The 27298-nt window shown below is 37.5% G+C and overlaps 1 protein-coding gene across 7 annotated transcripts in view; it reads right to left on the bottom strand.

Annotated features, from left to right (window-relative positions):
* Window positions 1-27298, bottom strand: part of OXR1 (oxidation resistance 1) — a 290254-nt gene that overhangs the window by 48227 nt on the left and 214729 nt on the right. For 6 of the 7 annotated variants that reach the window (XM_055799409.1, XM_055799405.1, XM_055799406.1 and 3 more), the window contains 4 exons: window positions 17866-17948; window positions 8693-8800; window positions 7417-7536; window positions 2272-2424 (listed from right to left, as the gene is read on the bottom strand). In XM_055799409.1, the coding sequence (XP_055655384.1) occupies window positions 2272-2424; window positions 7417-7536; window positions 8693-8800; window positions 17866-17948 (464 nt within the window). The remainder of the gene's footprint in view (window positions 1-2271; window positions 2425-7416; window positions 7537-8692; window positions 8801-17865; window positions 17949-27298) is intronic. The other variant, XM_055799408.1, reaches the window with a different exon arrangement.

A 27298-nucleotide genomic window follows, 5' to 3' on the forward strand; every position in this document is an offset into this window, starting at 1 on the left:
GTAAACTAGCAAACATAAGAAACAAAAAAGAATTTCAAAGCTCCTCTATTAGTTTTAGTTTCAATCAAGCAGACTGTTTAGGATACCTTTTCCTGCCTCCAACAAATAGTGCAAAGAATGAAAAACCAGAGCAACACACTTCTACAAAGAACCAGACTGTGGCTGCAAGAAAGGGCATGCCTACATACACAATAAACAGTGAGTTAAGATGCAACTCTGCAGCACACCCGTTACACTGATGTATTCTCTGACCAGGATGTGGCATAATCATAGCACCCCATTTTTAACTATGCCCAACACCCTGCCTCTAACACAAGCCATAGCCAGGTGACAGAGAGCAAATAATAACACAGCAGATGTTTCCAGGTTCCAGTCACTCCATCTCAGATAATTTATGCGTGCTTGCGTAGGATGTCACAGGTGTGATTAAAACCAACACAAAGTATAAGCAGTCTTGAAAAGCAAGACCTGAGGCTGTCTTACTTTAATGCAAGCCCTTTTGTGTATGTGAAATGAAACATAATGAAAAATAGGTTTTCACTAGATTTTAGTTTATGAGCATCAGTCACAGTGATGACAAACTTCACATCTGAAGCCCTATATAACAGTTAATTATGAGCTTAAAAATCACTTTCAGTGTGGGAAGGAGAAGATCAATCTTTTAAGCTTTCTCCAGAAAACCTTTGAAGATTTATCATCCTGCATCATCAGGAAAGGAGAGGGTAAGACAACATGCCAGAAGACATTCCTACCACATATGACACAAAGGCTAAATTACATGCTAAACTTAAGAAATCTGGCACTCAAATCTGAGCAAGTTAATAATTATTTCCCTCCCCACCCACCTCCCCAGGTTCAGACTGATGCTGCAGTAGATACACAACTCTTTAGAAACCGAATTCTCCTTGAAGCTCTTAGAAAATAGGCTGTAGAGATACAAGCCAAAAACAGATGCTGGGAACACTCCCCATAATATTCTGATGAGGAATTACAGAACATGAATAATATAATCTAGTGTTAAAATTCAGAGCATGTTTTTCCAGTACAGCCAGTTTCTAAACAGAGGCTCACAGTTCTCAACTCCTCTGCATCACAGCACTTAACCAGTGTTACAGTTACCGGTAAGTAAGAGCTTGGCTAGGATCAACCTAAGAAGTCACCCAGGGACAGAATGCAAGGAGTGAAGTAAATTAACCGCAAAAGTACACCAAAGTAACAAACAAAGCTTTTACCAGTACTTTCGCTCCAACTTCTAACATACAGCTCTTCCCAATATACCTGCACTGTCAAAAGGCTTCAAGTCTAGATATATATTGATCTGCAATCCTTTCCCTTGCCAAAGACAAAAAAACAATACGCAGTTTTAGGTGATTCTTGTTAATCTGTTTATCATTAGTGTAACTTATCTGCAAGCCTACTGCTGAGCAACACAATCAGAAGTATTTGTATATACATACTCAAGACTCCTGGTGAAGGAGGAAATACTATGATTGTTTTGAATTTCTTTGCATTCATTCCACTTGAGTGAAGACATGCTTTTTGATGATTGAAGTGTCTAACAGCAATTTTTTGTTGGGGTGGGAGAGCAATAGATTTTATTCTTTCCTAAAGTGTTCTGAGGTAAAGCCTTTTGACGTTATCTCAGTCTCTAAAAATCTGCAGAAGACTTGTGCACCAATGAGCCGAATGGAAATTAATTAAGTGCACTAACTTGGAGGCATTTCTGTAATGACACTGCTGAGAGAACCGTAACTACTGCTGCAAAAAAGAAAAATAAGTAAAAGACCCCAGTATTTCTACCATACTATACCCAATGCAGAAGTGTTTGTTTACAGAATCAAAGGTTAATCCTGCTCATACTGTTCTGCTTTAGGAAAACAGAAGTGAAGGTAGCCAACTACATATTTTGTCATAGTTTAAGGCATGCACCTCTTCACTGTAAGTAAAGAGAATTATTTATGAGAGATATTAACATAACAAACAGCCCTCATGCCCTCAACACTAGAGAATCACTTAATAGGATGGCTATAGGGAAGTTTGTCACAGGTTAATCCCATATTAACTGCCCGCACCATGTCCAAGAAACAAGTGGTCTGGGAATCCAAAGGAAATAGTGAATAGAAAACCTGAATATTTTTATATAGACATATGTATGTATATAAGCTGATCCATCTACCTATCAGTAACTAAATTTTACTGCATGTTTATGGTTTAAATGTACTCAATTTTTGCATCCCATATAGTAACAGTAAAACCTGAATGTTTAAGTACCTTGCCATTAGTGATGTACTTGCAATTAATTTTTAGAAATTTCTCTGTAAATGCTTCCTCCTCTTCGGAGGTAGATGATACCACTCTTGTAGGACGAACACATACATGTCCTGTTGAAGCAACCAACTCTTTCTGTTGGACTCCATCTGGATCCTAAAAGGGAATATTAAAGAACAAACAAACAAACAACAACTTAGCAACCTGGCTTTTTTGATATTAACTTTAAGAGATCTTCTATTGTGTAATTTTTTTCTTTGACACGAAAGCAAACTTAAAAATGGGGTTCCAAATCCACTGAGGTTTAGAAGGACTACTTCGACCTGACAGTGTACATAACTAATGAAGCAAAGCTTAACCAGCCCATAGTAAGAAATGCAGGTGGGCAAAGACACACAGAATCAACCTGGGAATAAACAACAAAATAATGATCAGAACTCACAGAGGGATACTATCTGATATACTGTCACATGCAAAATTTGAGAGGAAGTTAGCAGAAAGGGTTACTTTCCAGCTTCAACAGAAGTGCTATTAAATGTCTCCCATAATAGTATACCCACTGTCGGAACGTCAGCTAGTCCAACCCTGTGCTCAGAGCAGGCCTAAGCCTGCATTAGATCATGTTGCTCATGGCCTTTCCAGTTAAGTCTTCAAGGCTGGAGAATCCACAGCCTTTTCAGGAAACCTGCGTTTAACCATCCTCACAGTGAAAAATATTTTCCTGTTATTTGACCAGGACCTCTCACGCAGCAACTTGTAGCTGTTGCTGCTCATTGTTTTACAATGGGCCTCTGAAGACCCCAACTCTCCTTTCGCTCCCTCTGACCTGTCTACTAGGTAGTACAACACAGAAGTCATGCTGTCCATTAGTATTTTCTTCTCCAGACTAAAAAACAAAGTTCTTGGCTAATCCTCGTGCCTCATATGTTTCCATTCCCTGAACATCTTAATAGCATGTCAATCTTTGCCTTATACTGGAGGTGCCAGAAGTGGACGTAACACTGCAAATGCAGCTTCACAAGCCCCCCCAGGCAGTGGAATAACTATTTCCCTTAACCTGTTGGTATTCCTCTTTCATCTGCCACCTGGCATGCGATTAGCCTTCACCATCACAAGTAGACATTGTTCAACATCTCCACCAAGACGCTAGCCTGTATCTCTCCTTGGCCCTTAGCCTTTTTCTGCAAAGCTGCTACACAGCTACCAATCCTCACCTTGTACTGCCAAGTGAGGCTCTTTCTCTCCCAGACAGGTCTTTGCTGTTGTTGAACTTCATAAGGTTTCTGCTACTTCATCTCTCCAGTGTCTCTCTGATGAGCAGCCCTTGCCCTTCCCTTCAGTGTATTGACCACTTTCCCCAGTTTTTGCTGTCCTCCTGGCCCAAGCTTGCTGACAGTGCATTCTGTCTTCTGTCCCACCAGTCAAGTCACTGATGGGCAGATTATCAACAGTATTAGCCCCAACAGGAATACTCAAGGATTTGTAACTATTGCCACAGAAAAACAAAAAATTACCAACCACACAGACAAATGCTAAACCTCTTTGAGCCCAAAGATCCTGTCAATTATTCCAACCCATCTTGAAGCACACCCATTCAGTTCACATTTCCCCAGTGTTACAACACAGCTGCCTTAGGACAGTGTCAAAGGCCTAGCTCTAGTCAAGGTAAAACAACACGCACCACTCTTCCCTCCTATCTGCTGAGCCAGTCATCTCATCACAGAAAGCAATCACTTCAGTCAGGCACGATATACCCTTTGCAAATTCCCTCTGGCTATTTCCAACCATCTTAGTCTTTCACATGCCTGGACATAACTTCCAAAGGGTTTCCTTCATGACTTTCCTGGGCAGATAATAGGAAGAGTTCTGTAGCTTGCACTCTAACAGTACATCTAACAAAGCAGTGAACATGGAAACCATACCATGGACAGGACAGACAGTGAAAAAAATATGTTTTCAAAGAAAAGCTACATGTATAGCACGCAGGTTGCACCAAAGACTGTTTTATAGTCACAGCAGCCCTGGTTTAGAGCTTAACCAACATCTGAAGACTGCCATTTCATAAATAATTGCTAATTTTACTTACTAATAAAAAAAACACTATTTATAAAAAAGCGTGAACTATGTTTCCTCTGGTTTTCTGCTTTCCTGTTTAGTTCTATTCACTAGTACAGATTGCAGCTAAATGCCTTTAACCATATCCAGGAACACTATGCACAATTGTTTTCAGCTCACCATCTCATCTGGCACTACTTTAACCTTTGTCAGCATCTTTTAATTTTAGTTAGAAAGCAAACAAAAGAAGCCAAAGCAACTTATAGAACACTGAACTGGGTTTTGCTGAAAAAGCTAATGGGGATACAACTAAAACCCAAACTTCCTGGAGATTAATCCTTCTTCTATATATGCATTTCTTCTAAAAATTACGTGGTCACCTTTGTGATGCATGTAACTTAGCAAGCACTGCAACAGTCCTCAGCTGATATCCAAGTCCACTGTGAATAAGCCAGCTATTTCTCATTCATATTGCCACGCGACACAGAAGCAAACAAACTACTAGGAGCAGACTTTGAAATTTAATAATTACACCGTTGTCACTAATTATTTTTAAGTGGATTTTAAATTTTGTAAGGTAGTAAAGCTTATTGGAACTTCTCAAATATGTGCACATCACGCTGTTGAATGAAGAAACCCTTCCAAAACCCAGCAGCATAAGAAAGGTTTTAAAAAAAAAAAAATATCTGAGTTCTTACACACACACTGACACTAACAAACTTACTGAAATACACACTAAAATTCTAGCTTAAGTGTAGCAACATAAAAAAACATGACAGGGTTATGCAGGTCATATTAGCCCCATGCTGTTTTGTATTTAGTCACATGGTTGTGTTAAGTTACTCACATGTTTTATCAAACAAAAGAACAGAACATATCATAGTTTATATTTTGCCTCAGATTTTGCTTAGTCATCTCACTCAATTTCTAGCAAGAACTCATTGATTTCAATGACTGTAAAAGAGAGAAAACTGCTTTACATTATACAGGGAGAATAATGTATCCTCTTTACCCTGAAATATGCTTAAATTTAAACTGCAAATCTGGAGTCAAAATTGGAGCAGAGTCGAAAGATGACAGAAATCCATACAGAGGCATTAGAGAATGTATGCTAGTATTCTTTCGCTCATAAGCACAACAGTCAGCAAAGAGAGGAGAGAAACCTGGAAAACAGGTGCTAAAAGGAAGAACAAACCCTCCAGCTTTAATTGCCCAAGTGGAAGTTAAGTGCTTTTGTGTTGCTGGATAGACTTTTTGAAGAACAAAACCAAACACACACACACACACAGAGTCCACATTGACAAGTGGAAGTGATATCTGTTTTCTGCTTTCTTTTTACAAACTGTATTTAGGAATCTCCCTTCCCTCCTCACGTGTACTTTGAAAGACCTCAGAAACTTTTTATATTGTCACATTGCTTGTTTGACTTTCCCTGAAGCATTTATGAACTGCTTGGAGCGATCCTTGACATGTACTGATATGCACAGAACAGCAACAATACAATGTCAGTTACATGAAATTTAACACTCAAATTGTTGCTAACATTGAACTGCCTACACTAAACAAAACCACCTTTTGCGTAAAAGGATTTTAACTTTAAAATATTTTAATCTTTGTTTCTTCTACATTTTCAAGCTTTTATTTCTGCTTTGTGCATACACTCAATAGAAGTTCCAAATAAACTACAGATATGATTACATGATTAAGCCTCCTTATCTACTACATAAAACAAGCTATACAAGTTAATTCACAAGAGCAAAAATAAAGTATTTTTCTGATATGGGATCTAGTTTATTGTAGGAAGAGCTCTGATTTCTCATAGTAAAGCTAACTATTTTCCCTTGAGTAACTGCTCACAACATATGCTATATGGGTAAGCCTATCCTAACACTTACAGTCATTCTGAGACTGATATGGAAAAAATGTATTCTTGCAGACTAGTCTGTTTCCTCTGCTACACCACCTTCTGTTTTCCATAAAACATAAAAGAAATTACTCTGTACAAATGACAGCAGACATCTCACGAGATCAGGCGTACTAGGTCAGACTAAAGGCGTAACAGCAAAACCAAACATTAATTTTCAGTAGAAGGGTCATCACAGCCTTTGTAATGCAGCTTGGGAACGTATTCACCAACAAAGCAATACCTTTAAATATAAACTTCTCTGGAACAAGTCATGCAAGCAAATAAATAAATGCTTTAAATCTCAAAACATCCTAAACTTTGAGCATACAGAACCCTGGAGTATACATTTGACAGCTTGACTGAGTACTATCAGGTAGTGTTATCAAAAAAGCTTGTTATCCAAGACAAAAGATAATAACTGGTAGAAGAATCACAGTGACATATTAAGAAACATCTGAATAAGGTCATAATCGCACGAACTGCAGAGAAGCTCAGGCTCTGATACTGCATCTTTCTGGTTGGAGTTCTTGTCTTGGAATTCTGTTAACAGTAAAGAGTGTTCCTAGAAAGACATGCTTTCACAAAGCTAGCTCCTAGCCAAAAATCTGCATTTGAGCTTAATTACACCACAGCTTTGATGCCTAAACAATTTTAGTATTTGAAAGTCTACCAAGGTAGAACTATTGAATAGAAACCAGCTATAATCAATTCTGATTTAGTCCTTCGCTGAGACAGACTTTTTTCTTTACCTCATTTTGCTAAATCAAACTAGAGAACCACCACACTCCCCTACAGGAAGCAGAGAGAGCCCTTACCTTTTAGCTGCTTGAGTATTCTTGCCAATGCATCCTTGCTACAAAAACTATCAATAAGACTACAAACAAATGTTTTAACTAGTTCCGAAAAATAATAAATACAGAAAAACAACAGGAACTAGTATTTAAGACTTCAGCATGTAAGGATAGTATTTTGCTACAAATAAATTGCCTTCAAATCAGTTTTCACACAGAAAACTGTCACTTACAAAGATTAAAAGCTTTTAAAAAGGTACTATTTTATTTTTCAACTCCAAGTGTTGTTAAGTACTTTCTTTCAAAAACAAAAGGACAGTTTAAGAAGAAAGCATAGCATCTGTAACATTTATCTTGTAAGGGAAAATTATTTTCAAGGACAACAGGTATACCTACATTTACTGTAGCCTTGTCAAGCTCTGCTTCAGAAGATGTAGGCGATAGGGGACTTATAGGACTTAGAGAGGGGGAGCTGTCCACACTAGAAATGTAGTCTGGATCAGGAACATACAAAATCTATAAAGAAGATATAATGTAGTTAGAAGTTATGCTTTCAGGTTTACTTTACGCTTCCTACCAGTTCAGGTATATTTGCTATGCTTTCTCAAAATAAGCTATAAAAAAAATCATTCCTACTCCCATTAATTTTAACAAAAATTATGAGTTGAGAGAATAACCAACATCACACAAAGTGCTTCTTAATTTTAGCTTTTCAAGTTTTAAAATGTTATCTTGATATAAGATTGATTTCTAGTCATAATAATAGAGGGAAAAGCTCAGACAGAAAGCATTAGAAGTATACAGCATGCCAGAGACACCCAATACAGTGTCCAAGGAAGACCTGCCCAATTATTTCTTTTGCTGTTTTTATTTTCCTTATTTAAGGAACCAAGAAAAAGGTTGGGAAACAAAATTCATAGATACAGCTCTTAACACTGAATGTAAGGGGGGAAAAAAAAAAAATCAGCTTAAGTTATTCACCCCTTAAATACATTACTCTGGACATAGGTGGCATTCAAGCTACCTAGACAAAGTTTTGCAACAAACTGAAACAGGATTTTTTCAAACAGAGAGCTAATATTGAATGGCAAATTGTTAACACTGTAGCTGGCCTATCACTTGTTCTCAGAGGCGGCTTTCAAAGAGAAGTGAAAAGTGAAGGCAAAAGAGGGAAAGAAAAAGATGGAAGCAATAACGACCTATAAAAAGTGAATGATAGTTCACATACTGCTGCTAGACACAGCAAGTTGTCAGACTGGAATAGAAACATTGTTCAATTTATTACAATAGAATTGCAGGCAGTAGCATGGAGTCAGGAATGTTGTTTGTAAGCTGTACTGTGAATTTGTCTTCTGAGCTAGAGCTGGTAAACAGCCTGCTGTATTTGCAAAGTAACAACTCAGCTTGTACGCAATTGTTATTATACCATTAAGTAAATTTAGCTTTACAAGTCCTCTGATCTTATGTAAGAGAGACAAGATAGCTTCATTACATGTTCCCTTGTTAGAAGTTATTAAATAGGCACAAGGAATTCACCAACAAGAGAAAAGGTGAAAATCTTTTACAAAGCCAATAGGAAAACCAGTAAGAGTACTTTAACGCTTTCTCTGGTAGAGATGAGAAACAGAAAAATGTCTTTGTTGGGTAAGTAACATATATAGTGTAATAGTACCTGTCCAGGAACGACTGCTCTGGAGAAAAGCTTATTTAATTGAACCAGTTCATTGGGTGTTGTATCAAATTTCAAGGCAATACTGTTTAAAGTATCTCTTGATTCCACCTGTATCAATTGGGGAGAAAAAGAAAAACAAACCTGTAAGCAGTTAGTTCAAATAGCAGCTTACACATTTTATCATGTGTAGTTTTATCAAGATGTTGATGAACTTTTAAGTCTTTGTATGTTATGATTGCTCAAAAAACCCTAAAGCCCAACTCCCAAAAAAGCATACCTACCCTTAAATACTCATCTATTGCAACCCCATGTAAGGGCAACTGCCTGCCCACTATGTTGCCAGGGGGACGAAGTCTCAGTCACACACTCTGAGCTGAACTTCTGGTCTACAAATTCACTGCTGGGTACCACGAGTCCAATACATGACTGACTAGTTTCACAGAACCCTTCATTCTCCCTCTTCAACCGTTCTTCACTTACAGAAAAGCTAAAGCAATGTCTATACGGTAACACACTCTCTTCCCATTGAAATAAGCTTCTGTTAACTCAACTTTCAAGTAAAATCCATCACTAAGATAAAAAGCAAAAATACTGAAGCAAAACAGGTCAATGAATACAACAGCAGATGGAGCATAAGCATTTTGAGCGAGTGATTTCTGAGCAAGGAATTTTCCAAGCCCATTTTCACCACCATCTCCCAAAGTTTATTCAATATGAACAAACAGAAAATGGCAAAGGAAAAAAAGTTTTATTCACAGAGAGTATTTCAAAATAAAGAATTCATATCAACCACTTAATGGTGAAAAAGATACAAGAAGGGTGTATACAACAAAAAAGAATTTTGTGTAATGGCACAGAGCTTCATAAACACTGCATCAGGAAAAAACCAATCAGCTAAAAGAAGATGAAGCAATATAAGCGAAGCTACATTTGTGTTACTAAACAGGGAGCACAGCTAGAAAAAAAGAATATCCACTGACTCCTGTCTTAAATGTCTTCTCATTTGTCCCTCCTTCTATATCTGCAGAAGTCATACACCTTCCACTCTATATAAATAGCAAGTATCAAACTAATTATTCACAGGTTTAATTTTCCTTCTATTTTCAGGCTGTTCACTTTAACTTTTCTAGGCAATTACAGGAAATAATGCTTTCTCTTCTAAATTCCCTTTACTTAATTTTCAAGGGAAAAGTGAGGAAGGGGTGAAAAAGTAAAAGACAAAACCATGTTTTTCTTCATAATGTATGTTCAACACACAACTGTTTTGAGAACGCCATTGGCTACTATCTCTGCATAACCACTGGGTATCCTCTGCTCCTTCCCTCACTTCCTGAAAAGTATGCAGGAGCACCATGTCATGTATGCCTTGTCAGCTGTTGCTAGACTTAAACGTAGGTATCCTTTACTTCTGCTTGAATAGTTGAACTGGGGCAGAAAAAAAAAAAAATTGAGAGGAGAGAAAAAAAAAAAAGAGTCTCTGAGCATCCAAGTTTTAACAGTTTTTGGTACTGGCTGGCTCTGACAGTAGACCTTGACCTTACATAGTCACGCAGAAAAAAGGCAGCATTTGGAACCAAGACTGAAATACTGTTTCCATAACCACACTGCAATAGAGGTAAGTGATAAAACATACATTGGACTAGCCTACTTCCAGCCATACTCTGTTGTGGACTGTTCCAGTTGAATTGGTATATGCCATATAACTAATAAACATATGTTTTGCTGTCAGTACAATGTAACAAGGCACATTCGTTCTTCATAGGAGTAGCAAACGTTCTGCCAGAGTGGAAGAATATGTACCAACAGGTCATAGTGTTAGTTAGTATTGGGTAATTAAATATTTAGCATTTTAACACATTTTATTTGCATTGCAAGAGTAGCTGGCAAATGGCATTCTTATTGGCTGCAAAATAAAAACAGCATACAAAAAGTTAAGTAACTGCTCTACAAAAATGCATTCCTGCTTAAACATTCCTAAACTTAACACTGAACAGAACATCCACCCGAAAAGCATTTAAGAAAAGAAATGCTTTCTCTTTATTAACGTTTTTCAAAGTTATGTCATGTTAGGGAACACATGTTGACAGTACAGGAATAACAAAAGTATAACTGACAGATACAAAGAAGAAAACTATATTCTTTAAATAGAGAAGAAGGTTGTCCTGCAGGAAAAAGTGCTACAAGTCTAATGTACTTTGAAGGCAGTTACAGTTCAACAGATAAAAGCAGAGCCATAACTGGAATACTAACGTAATTAAGAGTCACAATTAAGAGTTTAAGAATTCCTTTCCATACAGAATTCATTATAATTTTATAAAGGTGCATTTGTCAACCTAGATTCACTGAAGAAAAAAAAAACAAACCAAAAAAACAGGTAAGTATTGCTAAACAAATGGCAATTAATGATTTTTACCAAGTTTCCAATTTGTTATGACAACTCTTTCTAAAGCATGCCATTAAGTTAACAAAATGGCAAACACCTCTATAATACAACTCCATAATATAATAAAAAAAATACTCTCTACTAGTATTTCCAGGTATGAAAGACTGTATTGTAATACATCTTAGTAATTCAGTACTGTACTGTCACACAGATATGCAAAAAATAAGGAAGTTCTCATATACCGCTTCTAATTGATACTAAAGCAGAAATTGGAATAGGACCCTAACCTGACTAGACATGTACTACTTGAACAGATAACAAACTGACAACCAAATCAAGGAACAGTAGCGTTCCCATCAGAAGCTCTACATAATACAGAAAGATTGCTAAAACAAACCGTAAAGTGAGAATCAAAAGCTTTCACTAATTCAAAAGTCCTCCCAACATTTATGTGAGAGAAAATAACTGCTGCTAGGTAGATATTCCTTAGGTATCACTTAAGGGTTGAAACATTTGAGATTTTAAACTTATAATATGAAATTAATTAAAAGCGTCCAATTAAAAAACCCACAAAACTTAAGCCTCTTAAGAGTGCATTCACTCTTTTCATCCTGCAGAAATAAAACCACCTGGTGAGATCCCTTGGCAACTAAAAGGTTTATCTCACAAATCGTGAACACAAGAATAGCAAATATAAGCTTCCTTTTCTTATTTGGCTGTAAAGTTTACACAGGCGAATCTCCACACTACACAGGATTTCAGAGACCAACACTGATACCTTCTTAAAACAAAGAAACTGTTAACGGAATAAAGACTTCCTGAAGTAGCTCCCTGTATTCAAAGGCTTATTTTCCAATTCTCAGGCTTTCTACTATTTCAAACAATAGAATCTGAACAGCCAAAAGCTGCAAGAATAACTTTGTGGAAAGCGTAGTTTAAGAACTAACACATTAAAAACGCACTACCACACACCACAGCCACGCTCCAGGTTTTCCCAATCATTTTTTCCCCCCCATCAATTCAGTGCTAGAGAGGAGGGCAAAAAGTCATTCCATGTCTCCCAGAAAGCAAACTTTCTATACATTTATGCATGTAGCTATTTAAGTGTTATTCTGAATATTAAGAATTTTATATAAACATTTGGATATTAAGACACTATGCTGAATCTTCACGGGAAAATGTGCCCTTTTGAGGAGAAAGGGAGATGATTAACAAGTGATTGCCTTGTTTCATTATTTTAACATAACAGCAAGTTTTGTTCCAATACAAGTAAACTTCAAAAACAACCACTAGACACGTGAAAATACTATTTTATTCCCTGAAACAATCTGAAATGGACTCGAGCATGCCAGCTGGTGCCTTGAAATAGTTCAATATATATCATGCATTGGCTTTTCTTTCTTCAGTATACTGACTGGAGTATAAAGATTGAAAGACATTGATTAATGAAAAAAGAAAACATGAATTGTATATTCAGGACTGTGTTAAACTTAACACACACAAACTCTACTTTGTACAACTTGTTGAAAAAGAGCTTTTTAAAATATAAATAGCTTTCCTATATTCAGTTGCAAAAGCTTCTTGTCATCAACTTTTACATAGAAATATGACACATAAGACATTATTACCTAGTTACTTCTACTTTATATACTCACATATGCATACAGATAAGTCTAAAATTCCAAGTTAGCTAAAATCAAGTTTTACAGTATGACTAGATACAGAAAGAGCCACGAGTCATACCTTCCATCTTCATCTTCCAATAAAATCCCAAATCAGAACACTCTCTTCAAATCATTGTGTCCCCATTTGATCAGAGGTGCATCCCATTACCCATTTCCCATTTATGGAGCACTACTTGTATACCCATGCTTGCCAGGTGTGCTTGTGTGCACCTGTAGACAAATAGCTTCTGAGTCACCACCAACTATGGTTCAAACTGCCTTCATTTCTGTCAGATTAGCAGCTAGCAAAGTTTTTAAAAAATCTTATTTAACACTGTTGTGGTAGCTGCTCACTCACTCCCCCCTACCTGAGTGGGATGGGGGAGAGAACTGACTTGGGGGGGGGGGGGGGGGGGGGGAACCAACCTTAGAATTTGTGAGTCGAGATAAAGACAGTTTAATAGAGCAGAAAAGGAAGTGGAAATACTATTATTAATAATAAGGAATTAGAATATACAAGGAATATAAAATGCAATTGCTCACCACACACCAATCAATGCCTCATCAGTTCCTGAGCAGAACTCCCTTTCCGCCTGGTTTATATACTGAGCGTGACATCATACGGTATGGAATATCCCTTTGGTTAGCTGGGGTCAGCTGTCCCAGCTGTGTCTCCGCCCAGCTTCTCATCTAGCCTCAGCCTACTTACTGGTGGGGTGGTGTGTGAAGCTGAAAAGTCCTTGACTTAGTATAAACACTGCTTAGCAACAACTGAAAAACATCAGTATATTCTCAACGTTATTCTCATGTTAAATCCAGAACACAGCACTCTACCCGGGACTAGGAAGAAAAATTAACTCTACCTCAGCTGAAACCAGGACAAAACCCAAATTCTCTATTGATATTTTAACGAACTTCACTGTCACTGCATCTCAACAACTGGAGTTCACTCATTCTTCCACTAAAAATTATACTTTGAATACATATGAATCAGAGTGTACAAAGGGTTGTTTGGGTTTTTTGTTTTGGTGGTTGGGTGTTTTGTTTTTTTTTTTAAAGTATTTCAGGACTAGTTGTCCAAGAACCAGAACACAATAAAGCAATAGTTAAAAGTACTGAAAGCAACTAAGACTAGGAGGAGAGGTGAAAATAAAGGGGAGAAGACAACACAACAATTTTGGTGTTGTACCCAACCCTTTAGAAATATCAGATTATGACTACATTACCTAATTGTTAATAGATCTGATTTCTACAATATGCAACACCAGGAAAACAGAACTTGTAAATAACATAAAAGCAACTTCAAAAAATTTTAAAATTGGGTAAAAGATACAACAGCAATCTGTTGTCATCTTTATTTATATGTCATAATGATGATAAGCAATGTCATCATTATGATTCACATTTTCTAAATTCCTCAAAATTGGGAAAGAGACTATGACACTGGCCTGCTCAAAGAAAAATGTGTCAGACAAGAACACAAATCCTGGTTTTGAAATAGAAGCACCCAGGAAAAAGTGAAAACTCTTCAGTGTTCAGTCATCTATAAACAGCACATAAAGGCCTACAATGGCAATAAAACTAGCTGCACCAGAAAAGAGAAAAACCTTTACCGCTCTCTATCCAAGCTACCCCACGTCTGAAAGTGAAATCCACAGTAATTCTAGAAAAGTATTAGTAGCTACTCACCATTTGTCTACTCTCAAAACACGTATGTTCAGCAAGTCCTTTAAAGAAGAAATTCTAAGTATTTATGGGGGTTCAAAGTCTAACAAAAGATGTCATCTGTTTGATGGTCACCACAAAAACATTTGGCACCCATACCCCTTGAGCTAAGAAAGGATCAAAACTTCCTCCTTGTTTTACCTTAGAAACCTGACTTCAAGAAGCCTCTGTAGTTTTGTTCTCAGTATATTTAACTGGTTTCTAACTAAAACAACAACAAAAAGAAGTCTAGACCCAGTTTCTAGATGCTGGACTTGCCACTAAATAACCAGGAAAAGATCACATGCCGGAAGACTTGAGGACTGGCTTAGAACTCTGCCTTAAGACTCTGGTCTCCTATAGGCTTCTGTGACCTTCATTAATTATCAGGCTTTTCTCATGATCTGGACAACGTACTCAGTGTATTAGGTGCTTATCTGCTATTTCAGACTGTGTTCTTCTCCTTCAGTCCCCAGAGAGTTAAAGGGGAGCAAGTAGGAAAGGGAAGTCTTACAGTGGAGTCTCCAGCACTGATAAACCAGATCATCTGCCTCCACTGTTCGACTTGCACTTTTTATTTAAAAAAATAAATCTATTACTTTTCCTGTGTAGTCCACTGCACTTGAGAAAAAACCCTCTGTAAATAGCCAGAATTATTTCCTTCTCCTCCTCAAAAGAAAGAGGGTTTAGAAGGCTTTTGTTGAAGTCACAGAACTGCTAGCATACTATTATCATTGGTGATGAGTAGCCAGCACTGGTTATGCTCCTTTATTTATCTGTAGTTGGCTCCTCTAACACCTGTAGGCAGACAGTGGTTGTGTTTGTACAACATGTTAACACAAAATACTTCTAATGTAGTGTTAATATAATAAAGTTATGAGAAATAAGCAACATAAAAACGCTATTTTCACAACACAAAAAGGATTAGAGAAAGTTCTAACTACTGAAAATAATTCACCTCATCTGTTTTGCTCTACTGGTCCTTAGCGCCTGTTCACATGCATCAGCTTTGCATAGTAGGGCAAAACAATTGGCTTAAAGCACCAACTGAATTCTGAAATTACAGATATCAATTTGGATCTAATCTGTTGATTGACATTCAGAAAAGTAGAAACTATATTAACTTAAAAAAAATAATCTATTTAATAACTAACCAGTAACAGGGAAAATAAACCAAACTTTTCTGTAACATTTAGGGGCAGCTGAGGACTTGCTTCTTTCAGCTAGTACCACATCTGTAGACATCTCACTGGTGTTACATACGGAACAGCAGTTCCAAGATTTTATGCACTGGGAATTTTAGATTAAAATCTTTAATGGCTTTTTGGCTTTAGCTTTGAAGAAAAATTATATTTTATTGTTTATTTTTCCCCAGAATATTTATTTTTATATATTTTTAAAAGAAAATCTGGTGAGGAAGTCTGTTTCAAATTAAAAATCCCTAGCCTGTATCAGTGTGACTACATCTTACGACAAACTTCAAAAATACAAATAAGCCCTTCCCTCCTAAAACCACATAGCGACTGGAAAAACAAACACATTACATTAGTACTAAGAAAAGGCAAAAAACCCCACTAACTTTTCAACAATATTGGGTGGGGGAAGGTCCGGTTTCTGCCTTTGCCCTTCTACTACTTCTCAAATCAGCAACACATGCAGACATATAAATACATACATGTGTGTTGCTGCTTTGAGAAGTAGTAAGATGAAGGTAGAAACCAACATAAATAAGTTCACCTTTCCACAAGGAATGAAGTTTAAATAATAACGGTAGCAAATTATCACAATAGTTGCCAGACCTCTCTTATACATATAACAAACATAACTTCAGTTCCTAAGGGTTGCATGTGTGTATTTTATCAAAACATATGTGTACAACACAACCAAAAGTAACACCAAGTTTTCAGAGCTTCAGTGCTTCATGAGTTAATTGTACAGCAAGACCACACAGAATACAGCATTTGTGAAGCTGAAATACACCATGTTCCATACGTGCAACAGGCTCCTTTTAAGTTGGACTAAGTTTAATGACAAAAAGTCTTTGATTCTTGTGAATCGTCTTTCTGACTCACAAGGAAGTGATGCATATTTCAGTATGTATTAAGAAAGTTATTTTTGCAACTAAACCCCCACCTACTGGAGCACAAAACCCTGCAAAAGTACATGACAACTTGGCACAAACATACTGATTTAATAAAGGAAAGCTTGATGCTTTAGCTCTGCCTGCAATCTTACATAAAAAGGTAAATGCATGCACATGGTGGCAAGAGACAAGTGGAAGGATTTACTGACTGAAGGGGAACCCCAGATTTACAGTCCCATTGAGCATTTTTTCTTATTTCAGGCAAAATGGGGTTAATGTAATAGAACCAGTCACATTTACTTTACCACTCTTCAGCTGCTGGAACCTAAGCTGCAGAAATTTATTATTATATTTTTTAATTTCAACTTCAAGGAAGTCTTTAGTATAGGCTAGAATTACATTCAAATTCCCAATATAAGCCACACTAACGAACTACTCATTCCAACACACACATCCTCTGCACCTCTCCAAATGACTACCAGCCTTCTCAGTAGTTAAGCTATATCACAGCTTGGCTTAATTTAACATTAAGTCTCCCCCATATCTCTTGGTTTTGGAATAAGAAAATATCAAGAGGTCAAGTAAAGACTTCATAAAAAGAAGTTCTCATTTTTATTTTATCATGTCTGGCTTCAAAAGCATTCAAAGATAACTGTGACAGAATTTCTGTTTTAACATCAACCCTATAAGCATTATTTATAGGCTTAATTATATTTCCAGTATATAACACAAGACAGATACTTCCCACTTCAGTCTCCCTTAGTAACCACAAATGTGAAAAGCTGACTGCAGCACAGTTTGAGGGTCATTTCAAGAACAGAACAGGCAGAGAAAGGCTCCATTTTCAGACACTGCTGCAGAAACAGATCTCTACATTAAAAGGTAATAGATCTATGAAAATTAGGAGAACACCAGAAGGTCAGTATCAGGATAAAACTTCTCCCCCAGTTTCATTCTGTTTATTTCTCCTGATGTCAACAGTTCATTAATAATGCTGAAAGCAGGGAACTTGCACATGATTTTATAATTAACATTATTTACTGTTTCTAACTAGCTGCCCAAAAGTGAACAGGTCAGATTTGTTAGTTTGTGGGGCTTTAAGAAAAAACCCCATAAATTTAAAAAAAACAAAAACAAAAACCCAACAAAACCAACCAACCAGCATTACTGAAGTACTACTAGCTAATTCCTGATTTAATTCCTGTCAAAATAGCTGTCAGATACACAGAATTCTAAGATTAAAGGTAATGTACATTTGTGTTTTGCTTATATTTTGTAATGATACTTTAAGTCTGCACTTGCTATGTAATGACATTCTAACAATAAAGCAGTAACTTACAGAATATTCAATAGTCCCTTTAGGCTTTTGAAAAGACATTCGTCGCCCATCTTTCTTGTCTGGGGTCTTCTTCTGGCCAGTGTCTGAAAAAAATTGAGGCAACGTGCGTGTTAAATTCATTCTTCTCTCTCAGTACTGTCACGGGCTGCTGACTACTGCCCCGTGGGCAGACATTCAATTCACCAGTTACACAGCTTGCTCCTGGTGCCTCTGTCTAACAGACAACCAGCTGCTAGAATAGGGACATCATTCGTCTGCAATGCTTTACGAATTTGACCAATATGAACCACCGATAACTGGGAATCAACTAACTGCTTAAGTACCTGCTGCTATCCAGGAAGCTATTAATGAAGGAAGACTAAATAGGAGATTGACTCCATCAGGCAAGCAATACTTTGTAACTACTGAGTTTAATTGGGTTTTGTATCATATCCAGTCTGCTTTCACCTAAAGGGCAGATGATCTAGAGTTCCTGTATGTTTGATCTAATCAGCTGGGATTTTTTGTCACTGTTTGGTAAGTACAGAGTATTTATAGCTTTATTATAAACCAAAGAGCATTAGTGTTTACCATCACAATTATCCTGTCTGTAGCAAACACATACAGCCTGTACATAAACAATAAAGATTCTAAATAACACAAGTTAAGAAGTGTTCTTTTTATTGGGGCACTACTTTGATGACCTCTATTTCATAGGTCAAACCAACAATTTGTGCCTAAGTATACCCTACTTTTTTTACACTAATTGACTTAACATTTATTACAAATGCAACAGTGTACTTCCTGTTGAATCATGTAAGCATTGAATTCTACATCTCTAGAAAAGTGGTTTAACATATCAATTTATATACACACATATTTTTGAGATTAATCTCTTAAATTAGGTCTCTGTCACAAGGTCTCCACCTTCAACAGTTAAACAACTGCTGCTAAGGTGCCCAAAATACTTACGTGGATGAGATTTTCTTGCTATAATAGTATTGGTTATATTCCCATTTTGATACATTCAAATTTCTGTTACCACAAACTGAATACATTTAGTCAAATATTTCAAACCAAACTGAATAGAAGAAACAGATCTTACAAAGTATATTTTTTAAAAAAATTTAGCATAGCTAGATTGACAATAGAAAACGTACTGTTATGTCTATTTAAGCTTCACCTTGGGTATTAAGGAAACCTGCTATAAATTGACAGCAACTTCTGTGCATTATTATTTTTAACTAGTATCCCCACTGCAACACTTGAAGAGATTAAGCAAATACTTGCATGAATTTTATGTACCCCCTCCCAAATTTCCACATGGATAGCTGAAACTATCAAGGTATGAAAGGGAAAAAAAACCAACACAAACTACACAGGAAGTTCTGCAGTGCCAAAAAAAACAAACCAAAAAAACAGAACACACAAAATCCACTACAAAAAACCTCAGCAAACATTTTACATTTGCTATATAGGGCAAGGTACAGAAGACAACAGCAAAAGTGATTTCTATCTCATTCAACATAAGCAGTATTCTGGGGTATAATAAGGAAATAAACATTGGACTAATTTTTTTATATATTGAATGAAGTCTGAGAGGGAATGCTCCCACACCTACAAGAAAAACTGATCTATAGATGACACTAATTATACCAAGTTTTTTATAGCTATAAATGACAGTCAAGACTAAGCCTAATTTAAAAATCTTTTTAGAAATTCTGAAAACCTAGACACTGTAATTCTACATCCTGCTATCTTCAGCCAATACATTAAAAGATATTTCTTCCCTTATTTACCAACAGCAGCTTTTAAAAAGTTACCTAAAGAAGCCTTTATTTCTGAGTATATTAATATTTTTTAAAAGACGCTACAAATGTCTCTAGGAGAAAGTAAGCCAACTCAGTAACAAATAAAATACACTAGAAGTTTGTGTGCTGACTTAATAGTAGCCAACATTCTCCTTTTCAGGTCAAGTATTTTGTTACCGAAGTTTCTACCTGACCTTGCAACACAACAGGTGCCTTCTCAGCAAGACACTGAAAAACTGCAACAGCTGCTTGACTGTAGCTGTTACAAACTTTTTAGCCCATATCACAAGCTTTGCCAGTAGCCTAATCACTTTCAACAGCAGTCTGGTTCAAATACTCCTAAGCAGAAGTCAAAGGATGCAGCTGAAGACTGATTTCAACCAGGATCCCATAAATGCCTTAATAATCTATAGATGGAGCACCCCACTGCAGAACAAGCATCATCTTCTACTCCCCACTCCCCCATCAGAGAGAAATAAAGCTGCCCCATACCACAAATGTACATACACACTCCATTTGTATAGCCCAATGTCATGTGCAGGTTTTTTTGTTCCTAACCCAAATTTAAGTTTCCTTTTTCTTCTTACTAGTTCATGTTTGAGTGTCTAAAGACTTTGCAGACAGGTGCTACTCAAGAGGTCAAGATTAGCTTATCTTCTTCCTCTAAAGTAACTGAACAGTAAAATAATTCTTGCGCAAATAACTACTTCTGTTCCTTATGTCAAAAATAAAGAAAAGTTATTTGTTCTTCAGGGCAGAAGGCCCTGCTGGTTTAGACTTCAGAATACTCTGGTAACTTTAGGAAAGTAATAGCAGCCAAGGAGTAGGGGCAGGAAAGGATAGTCTCTGTTGGAGGCACCCTGGAGGAAAGCAGATGCCAGGAGAACTCCTAGCACAAATTCGCCACAGACATAACATGATCTGCAATTTTCCATATTTTTTTTTTTTAAATGTCACCCCCTCCCATACCCAAGACAGTAATCCCTACTCTTCCCATCAGTGCCACTTTCATTCCTTCTCTCTGCGTCAGTGGTATTTCCCCCTCACTATATGGATACAGGGCTAAAGTGTTTCTAACCTGCTGTGACCCAAGTCCCCCAAGTCACGAAGAGATGGAGGCAGGCAGTGCTGAGCTACCCGTGCACTGACTACCCAGCTGGCCAAGCACCACTATCCAAATCCACAACTCTGCCCACAGCCTGAGTGCTTGAGCTGTCCATACAGAGCTGAAAATTTCATCTGTCTCAGAAACAAAACTAGAAGATACTTAAATTGTAAAAATAGGTCAGAGTAGCACAGACATGAATTCAACCCCCCTGATGGCATACTGCAAAGCCTCAAACTCTCTCTTGCTGAACAAGCAGGCTACTTTTGAGAGGGAAGTAAATGCATCTTTCAGCCATCCTTGTGCTTGTAGTATTCTAGGAAGCATGTGAAAGTGGAAACAACTGCCAGCACAGGATGCAGTAGTCTGAAAAGACCTCAGCATCAATGAAATTCAGGCTTATCCTTCTGTTTTACTTATTTTCCTGATACACGAGCTCATCTTGTGAGGCTGCACACAATCGTCTTATCTGACAGCAGTGAGCTGGCCAGACTACCAAAGGCTGATGTTCTCAGACCATAGGTATAAGAAAAACCTGACACCACCAACCACACAGCCTCAAGAGTCAACATTGTTTAACAAGAGGATCTGTAGTGCTGGGTTATCATGTCTCCAGCCATGCTAGTTTAGACAGAAATAAGACCACACCTTTGGTAACATCAGGGTTGACGCTTTAATTCTGAACTCCCTTTTTACAGGATCAGGCCTCTGCAACAGCTTCAAACAATTAAGTGAAGTAGTACTTGACAGATCCACAAATGACAAGAAAATGTTTCAACTGTCTAGTATTTAAAAACTAGAACTATAAAGACACAAAAGGTGGTGTTCAGACTGAGTATTGGTCTGGTGTCATTTTGAACATGTGCATAGGAAAACTTACGTAAGAATGGTTACATATGATCATCAACATAACCAGAGGGAGGACTTGCTATGCCAACATACTTACACAAGATAGGAAAAGGGTTTTTTTTGAGTATTATGTTTCAGGAACATACAGTTTTCAATGAGGCAGCTTTGACCTTAAAACATACAATAGTCAGTGGCATTATGCCACTGAGATTTGAAGACAACTGAAGTTAAATTCCAACATTTATACAGGGAGTTCTACTAATTGCCTCTGTACAGCCCTGTGCCACTGAGTTCTGGCTGACTGAAAATATTGCTGTGGCATTGCTAGTTCAAACTGACATAACAAGAATAACATTTCTCATTTTCTAGTATGCCATCTGAGCTGAACTGTAGACTTTCAGTTTCCTGATGCTTCTAGCACATCCTTTGGACTTCTGGCAATTAAGAGCTGGTAAAGAGAACTCAAGATTTGTACTGTGAGTAACAGTGCAATGATACATGCAAAGAACTGCTTAAGAGAATCTATTTTGCTCTATGCAGAGCTTGAGGATAAAAGTTTTCCTTTACCCTATGATTTTTCTGCCTGATAAGCTTCAATCTCAAATAACTTGCAATGTTTCTCAGCGGCTGATCTTCTAGTCATTGAAATGTTAACAGAATTACTAAGATCACATTTGCCAGAGGAATAAATTGATAAACCAAACAAGCATCATCTGAGATAAAGCAAGCTGAACAAGTCAACAATTAATGAAAGTTGTAGACAACTATTAACTGAGCTTATTATGATAAAGAATATGAGAAAGATTATTTATCTCCCTCCCGCCAAACTGCAAGTTATGCATTAGGTTTATATGTGTTTAAGAAAAAGGCTGAGGCAGCAACCTTGTTAAATGCTCGTCTAGGGCACAATTTCTCACAGGATCTTAAGAAAACAAAAAAGATGCAACACATGTGGAAAGATTATTAAAACCCTGAAAGACTACTTTTCTTTCCTTTCTTGTGATTCTTTGAAATATTCTCAAATACATTGCTATTTAGCAGCACATGTAATAACTGTCTGATTGATAAAACAGAGGAAGCATAGACATTACATCTTTATTAGATTAGGTCTGCTCAGTAACAATTACATATTTATAATCTATTCATAAAGAAAAAAAGGACTGAAGTAGAAAACTCTTATATTCCGTAAGGCTTGGTGACTTGGGGTTCCTAACAGCAGGGGCTACATCCGAGTAAAGCAACTGCCTCCTTGACCCTTCTCCTCCTTCTGCAGTTAGGTATGCTTGTGATAATTAATTACTGCAGTATTATTGTCTGTGATCTTCCAATGTCTTAGGAATCGGAAACAAAGATGCCCTAATAGTAGCTTACAGTTTTCTAGCCAAAATGGTAGGTTTTCACACCAAGGCAGCGTCATAAACAGTGAACCCTTTAGTCTCCTCTGGCTAAGAAGCAACTGCTACATATTCTGCAATACACTCTTTCCAAGTAAGCCATGCTCTCAAAACTCTTGATCCCTATCACTGTTCTCCACATGATTCCTTGGTTCAAGTTTTTCCTCAATAAAACCAAGACCTTGTTAATGCTGCATCAACACTTCAAACACATCAAAATAGCTTTTTCCTGCAACATAGATTCAGCACTAATTCAAGTTCATTGTGGTTCCCCTAACACAAAACTCATTTCTGCTATCCAGTCTGCTGCACAGCAGATAGGCAGAAATAATTAAATGCATGATTTAAGGACAAAACCTAATTAAATAGAAACAAATTTAAGGCAGACCACTTCTCCAAATGGCTAGGAGACAAAGCCAGCTTCGTGCATGACACTCCTGGTATACGCGTCACTGGGGCTTTCTTCTAAAATAACATTTCATGTTCAGGGTAAACAAATGCTTCACCAAATTTTCAGCTTATGCTACAGCATATGTTAACAACAGTAAGCTTCCTTCTCTGTTCCATCTGAAAGATGCATGTATACAATTCAATATATTAAAGCCTACCCAACTGCAATCTCCACCTATTGTACAACCTGTCCACAGAGCACACGTATATATTAATGAAAACTTGCAAAAATCGTGGCTGGTCTACTGGAACAGGAAAGGAAGTCAGCTTTTCCAATCAGTAATTATTGTCCACATCTTTCAAATACTTAAGCCCATTTAGCTGTACATCTTCAAGTCTACACAATACCAAACAAGCAGTTTGACCATCACACAGCAATATCAAATTACCCTTACACATCTTAAAAAATTTACACTTTGCTTAGTTTTTTGAAGAGCTCAAGGTCAGTCAGTTTATCCTAACCATGCAGCAGACTTGTGCGCTACAACCGCTCTGCTAACATGCAAACAGATCTACTGCATATGTGAAGTTACACCCAATGCCTCAGTAAACATCTTAACATACAAGTTTGTTGCATTAGGTTTTCAGATGACATTGAACTCAGGGGACCAGTCAACATACTTGAGGGCAGGACTGTCATGCAGAGGGACCTGGACAGGCTGGAGGAACAAGCTGACAGCAGCCTTACAAAATTCAACAGGTCAACAATCCGCCACATGGGAAGGAAGAGCCCTTTCAACACTGGCCAGGAAGCAGCTCTGCTGAAAAAAACCTAGGGGTCTTAGTAGGCAGCAAGCTGAACACAAGACAGCATAGTACCTTGCCAACAAGATGGGCCAACAACATCCTCAGCTGTATTAATAGAAGCATAGCCAGCAGACTGAAAGAACCAGAGAGAAGCAACTATTCTCCTTAACTTGGCATTCTGCTTTTGGAATACCTGCTTTAAAGTCACCATCCCCCTCCCTCCCAATCCCTTTCAACGTAAAAAAGACATCAATAAATGAAAGCTATTGCAGGGAAGGGCCACCAACATAGTAGTGGGCTGTGAGTAGAGGCTAAGAGAACAGAGCTTCTCCAGCCTGAAGCAGAGATAGTTTTGAAGGACTGTAACAGCAGCTTTTCTGCACCTTCTAGGCAACCGCCCCACAGGTGTCACAGGTACCAAGATGACAAGAGCCAGGCTCTTTATATATAGCATAGTAGAAGAACAAAAGACAACAAACATAATAGACAAACAGGAGAGCTTGTCACTGGATAAAAGGTAAAGATCTAATCGCCCAGAGCAGTTATGCAGTTTCCATCCTCAGACATTTTCAAGGCCCAGCTGGATAAAGCACTGAGAAATCTAGCCTGAAGTCACAGTCTTCCCTACTTTAAGCAGGACTAACAGATAACTTGAAATGCAAGCAAGACTGTTAACTGATTCCTCCCACATTTTTCTGGCAGGCAATGCAGGTGCATGAGGCCACCACCAAGCCAAGCCAGAGGGAGATCTACACATCGAACGCAGTGAGGTGTTGCTTACTGATGAACAGAAAGGTATTATTCATACACGTAGCAAGTTGAAAGGCAGCCCTGAACATGCAGGTTCTTGATAAAACACCATCATCAAAACTGTTTTAGTGTTAGAAATTGAAATTAAACAGAATAATTAAGATAAAAATGCAACATGACACATTAGAAATGCAATACAGTCGAAGTAGAATAAACTTTACTTAGATTATAAACTAAACAAGCAGATGACTGAAACCAATATGAACTGAACTGCAGTCTGATCATCTGATATATCATAATTCTATTGAACAGCAAAAAATGGGCTAAGAACTGTAAGTTATATAAAAAATTCACTAAACAGGAGAGTGAAATCGAAACTAGCAGAATGGAGGGGTATATTAATGAGTTCCAAATTGACTAGTTTTTGAAACAGCTCAGTTGCATATCAGCAAAGAAACTGGGAAGCACAATCAACAGCAAAGGCTAGGCAAAGCATAACATGAATTAAAAGATCATTTAACATCACATACACTGAGGGAATACTTAAGAATTTCTACATACTAGTAGCACATAAATCAGAAGAAGAGATTGTGCCTACATTACCATATCACAAGATGACTGAGTCACCAGCCTGATACATTCCAAGATCACATTTGCTTCTTATGCCTGTACCAACTGAAGTATTTTCAGACATGAAAACTAAGCATTAGCATCTTTGTAAAGGCTGCTGGTACATTTCACATGTGCTTCACCCAGAACAGTGTGTGCAAGAAAACTCGCAGAACTGTGTCTCCCCAGTGTGAAGCCTCTCTCATACTTTATCATACACCTGTTAAAGATGATTTCTTAGAAGTACTGAATATATATGAAGTGAGGGAATGACATACCTCGTTCATATGTCTGCTTTATTCCAAAACAGATTTTTAGAAATGAGGATACTAATTTTTACAGCAGAGCTTGACAAATGTAATATAACTTGCCCCTGCACATTTATCTTTCTAACACACTGCTGCTATCTTCACCACAGTACAGAGGACTGACGGGCCATATGGCTTACTGGATATACTGTGTATGGCTATCATGCTAATCAAGACTCGAAAGCTGATAAGAAAAAAAAAGTAAATAAACCCATAGGCCACATGGTTCAGAACTGAACAATCAAGTTGAGCCTTAGGGAGAAAACCAGCAACAACAGAAAAAACAACCTTTTAATAGGAAGCAGCTAAAACAATTTTCCCAATAGACCGATTACGAGGACTCTCTGAACATGGAATCCTGAGTGACTGATTTTCAGTTCTTTAACTTCCGTACTTAATGAGAGACATACTGCAGGAAATCAAGACTGCCTGTGCAGTATCTTCTCCTTCCATGAAGTGACCACAGATGGAAATGAGGTGAAAAGGTCTAGGAGGGAAGAGGCATGAGAGTCCAGGTATGGAAGAAAATCCTCACAGAATAAGAGTGTTATCTGGGAGAAACCTCTTTAATATTGTCAACATCAAATTAGGTCAGCTTAAAACTGTGACCTGTCCCAGTGATGGGCCACTCTTCTTGTGAGGTTTTCCATTGTCCAATTTGAACCTCCCAAGCTAACTCTCATGTCTGTTGCCCCTTCTTTCATCATGTCTTACCACTACCTAAAGGAGCACATTCTTCTGACATACAAGATCACAACTAGATTGCTTTTAAGCTGCCAGTGTTTCCTCTTCGTAGGACTAAAGCCCAGCTCCCTCAGTCCTTCCTCACAGGCCGTAAATCCCATGCCTCTAAACATACTGGCTGAACTGTCTACAGTTTCTTAGCAGCCTTCTATAACTGCGGTACACCAAACCAAGGAAGATATTCAAACTATGGCCTCATCAGCATCACAGAAAGGCAGCATAACCATACCCCTCACTGCTAGCTACACTCCCTCTCACACAGCAGACAAAGCAAACAGCATGCTAAACTATGAGACATGCTGTTGACTCATTTAAGTAAGATGTTTGTATAGATGAGATGCAAATTAAACTGAACACTCAAGTTAATTCTGCAGTAAAGATAATCCTTAATCACACATTCCCTTAAGCCTTGAGTTGCATCTTAAAGCAAATAAAAACACATGCAACTTCAACATAGGAACACCTACAATACCAATAAACAAGGCAGCTACATTCTGTTCAAGCCAAAGTTTCTAGGTAAATCCAGGCCTTGAACACATACATACTAGCTCCTTCTAGAATTTATCAATAGACTGTCTTTAGAAGTTATATTTCAAAGGCTTACAAAGCCGCCTTAAAAAAAAAAAGCAACTTTACACACTGAAATTATAGGTAGCATCTTTATTAAATCCAGATGCTTTCTCTAGA

The sequence above is a fragment of the Falco peregrinus genome, chromosome 3 (assembly GCF_023634155.1).
Source record: "Falco peregrinus isolate bFalPer1 chromosome 3, bFalPer1.pri, whole genome shotgun sequence".
Lineage (NCBI taxonomy): Eukaryota > Metazoa > Chordata > Aves > Falconiformes > Falconidae > Falco > Falco peregrinus.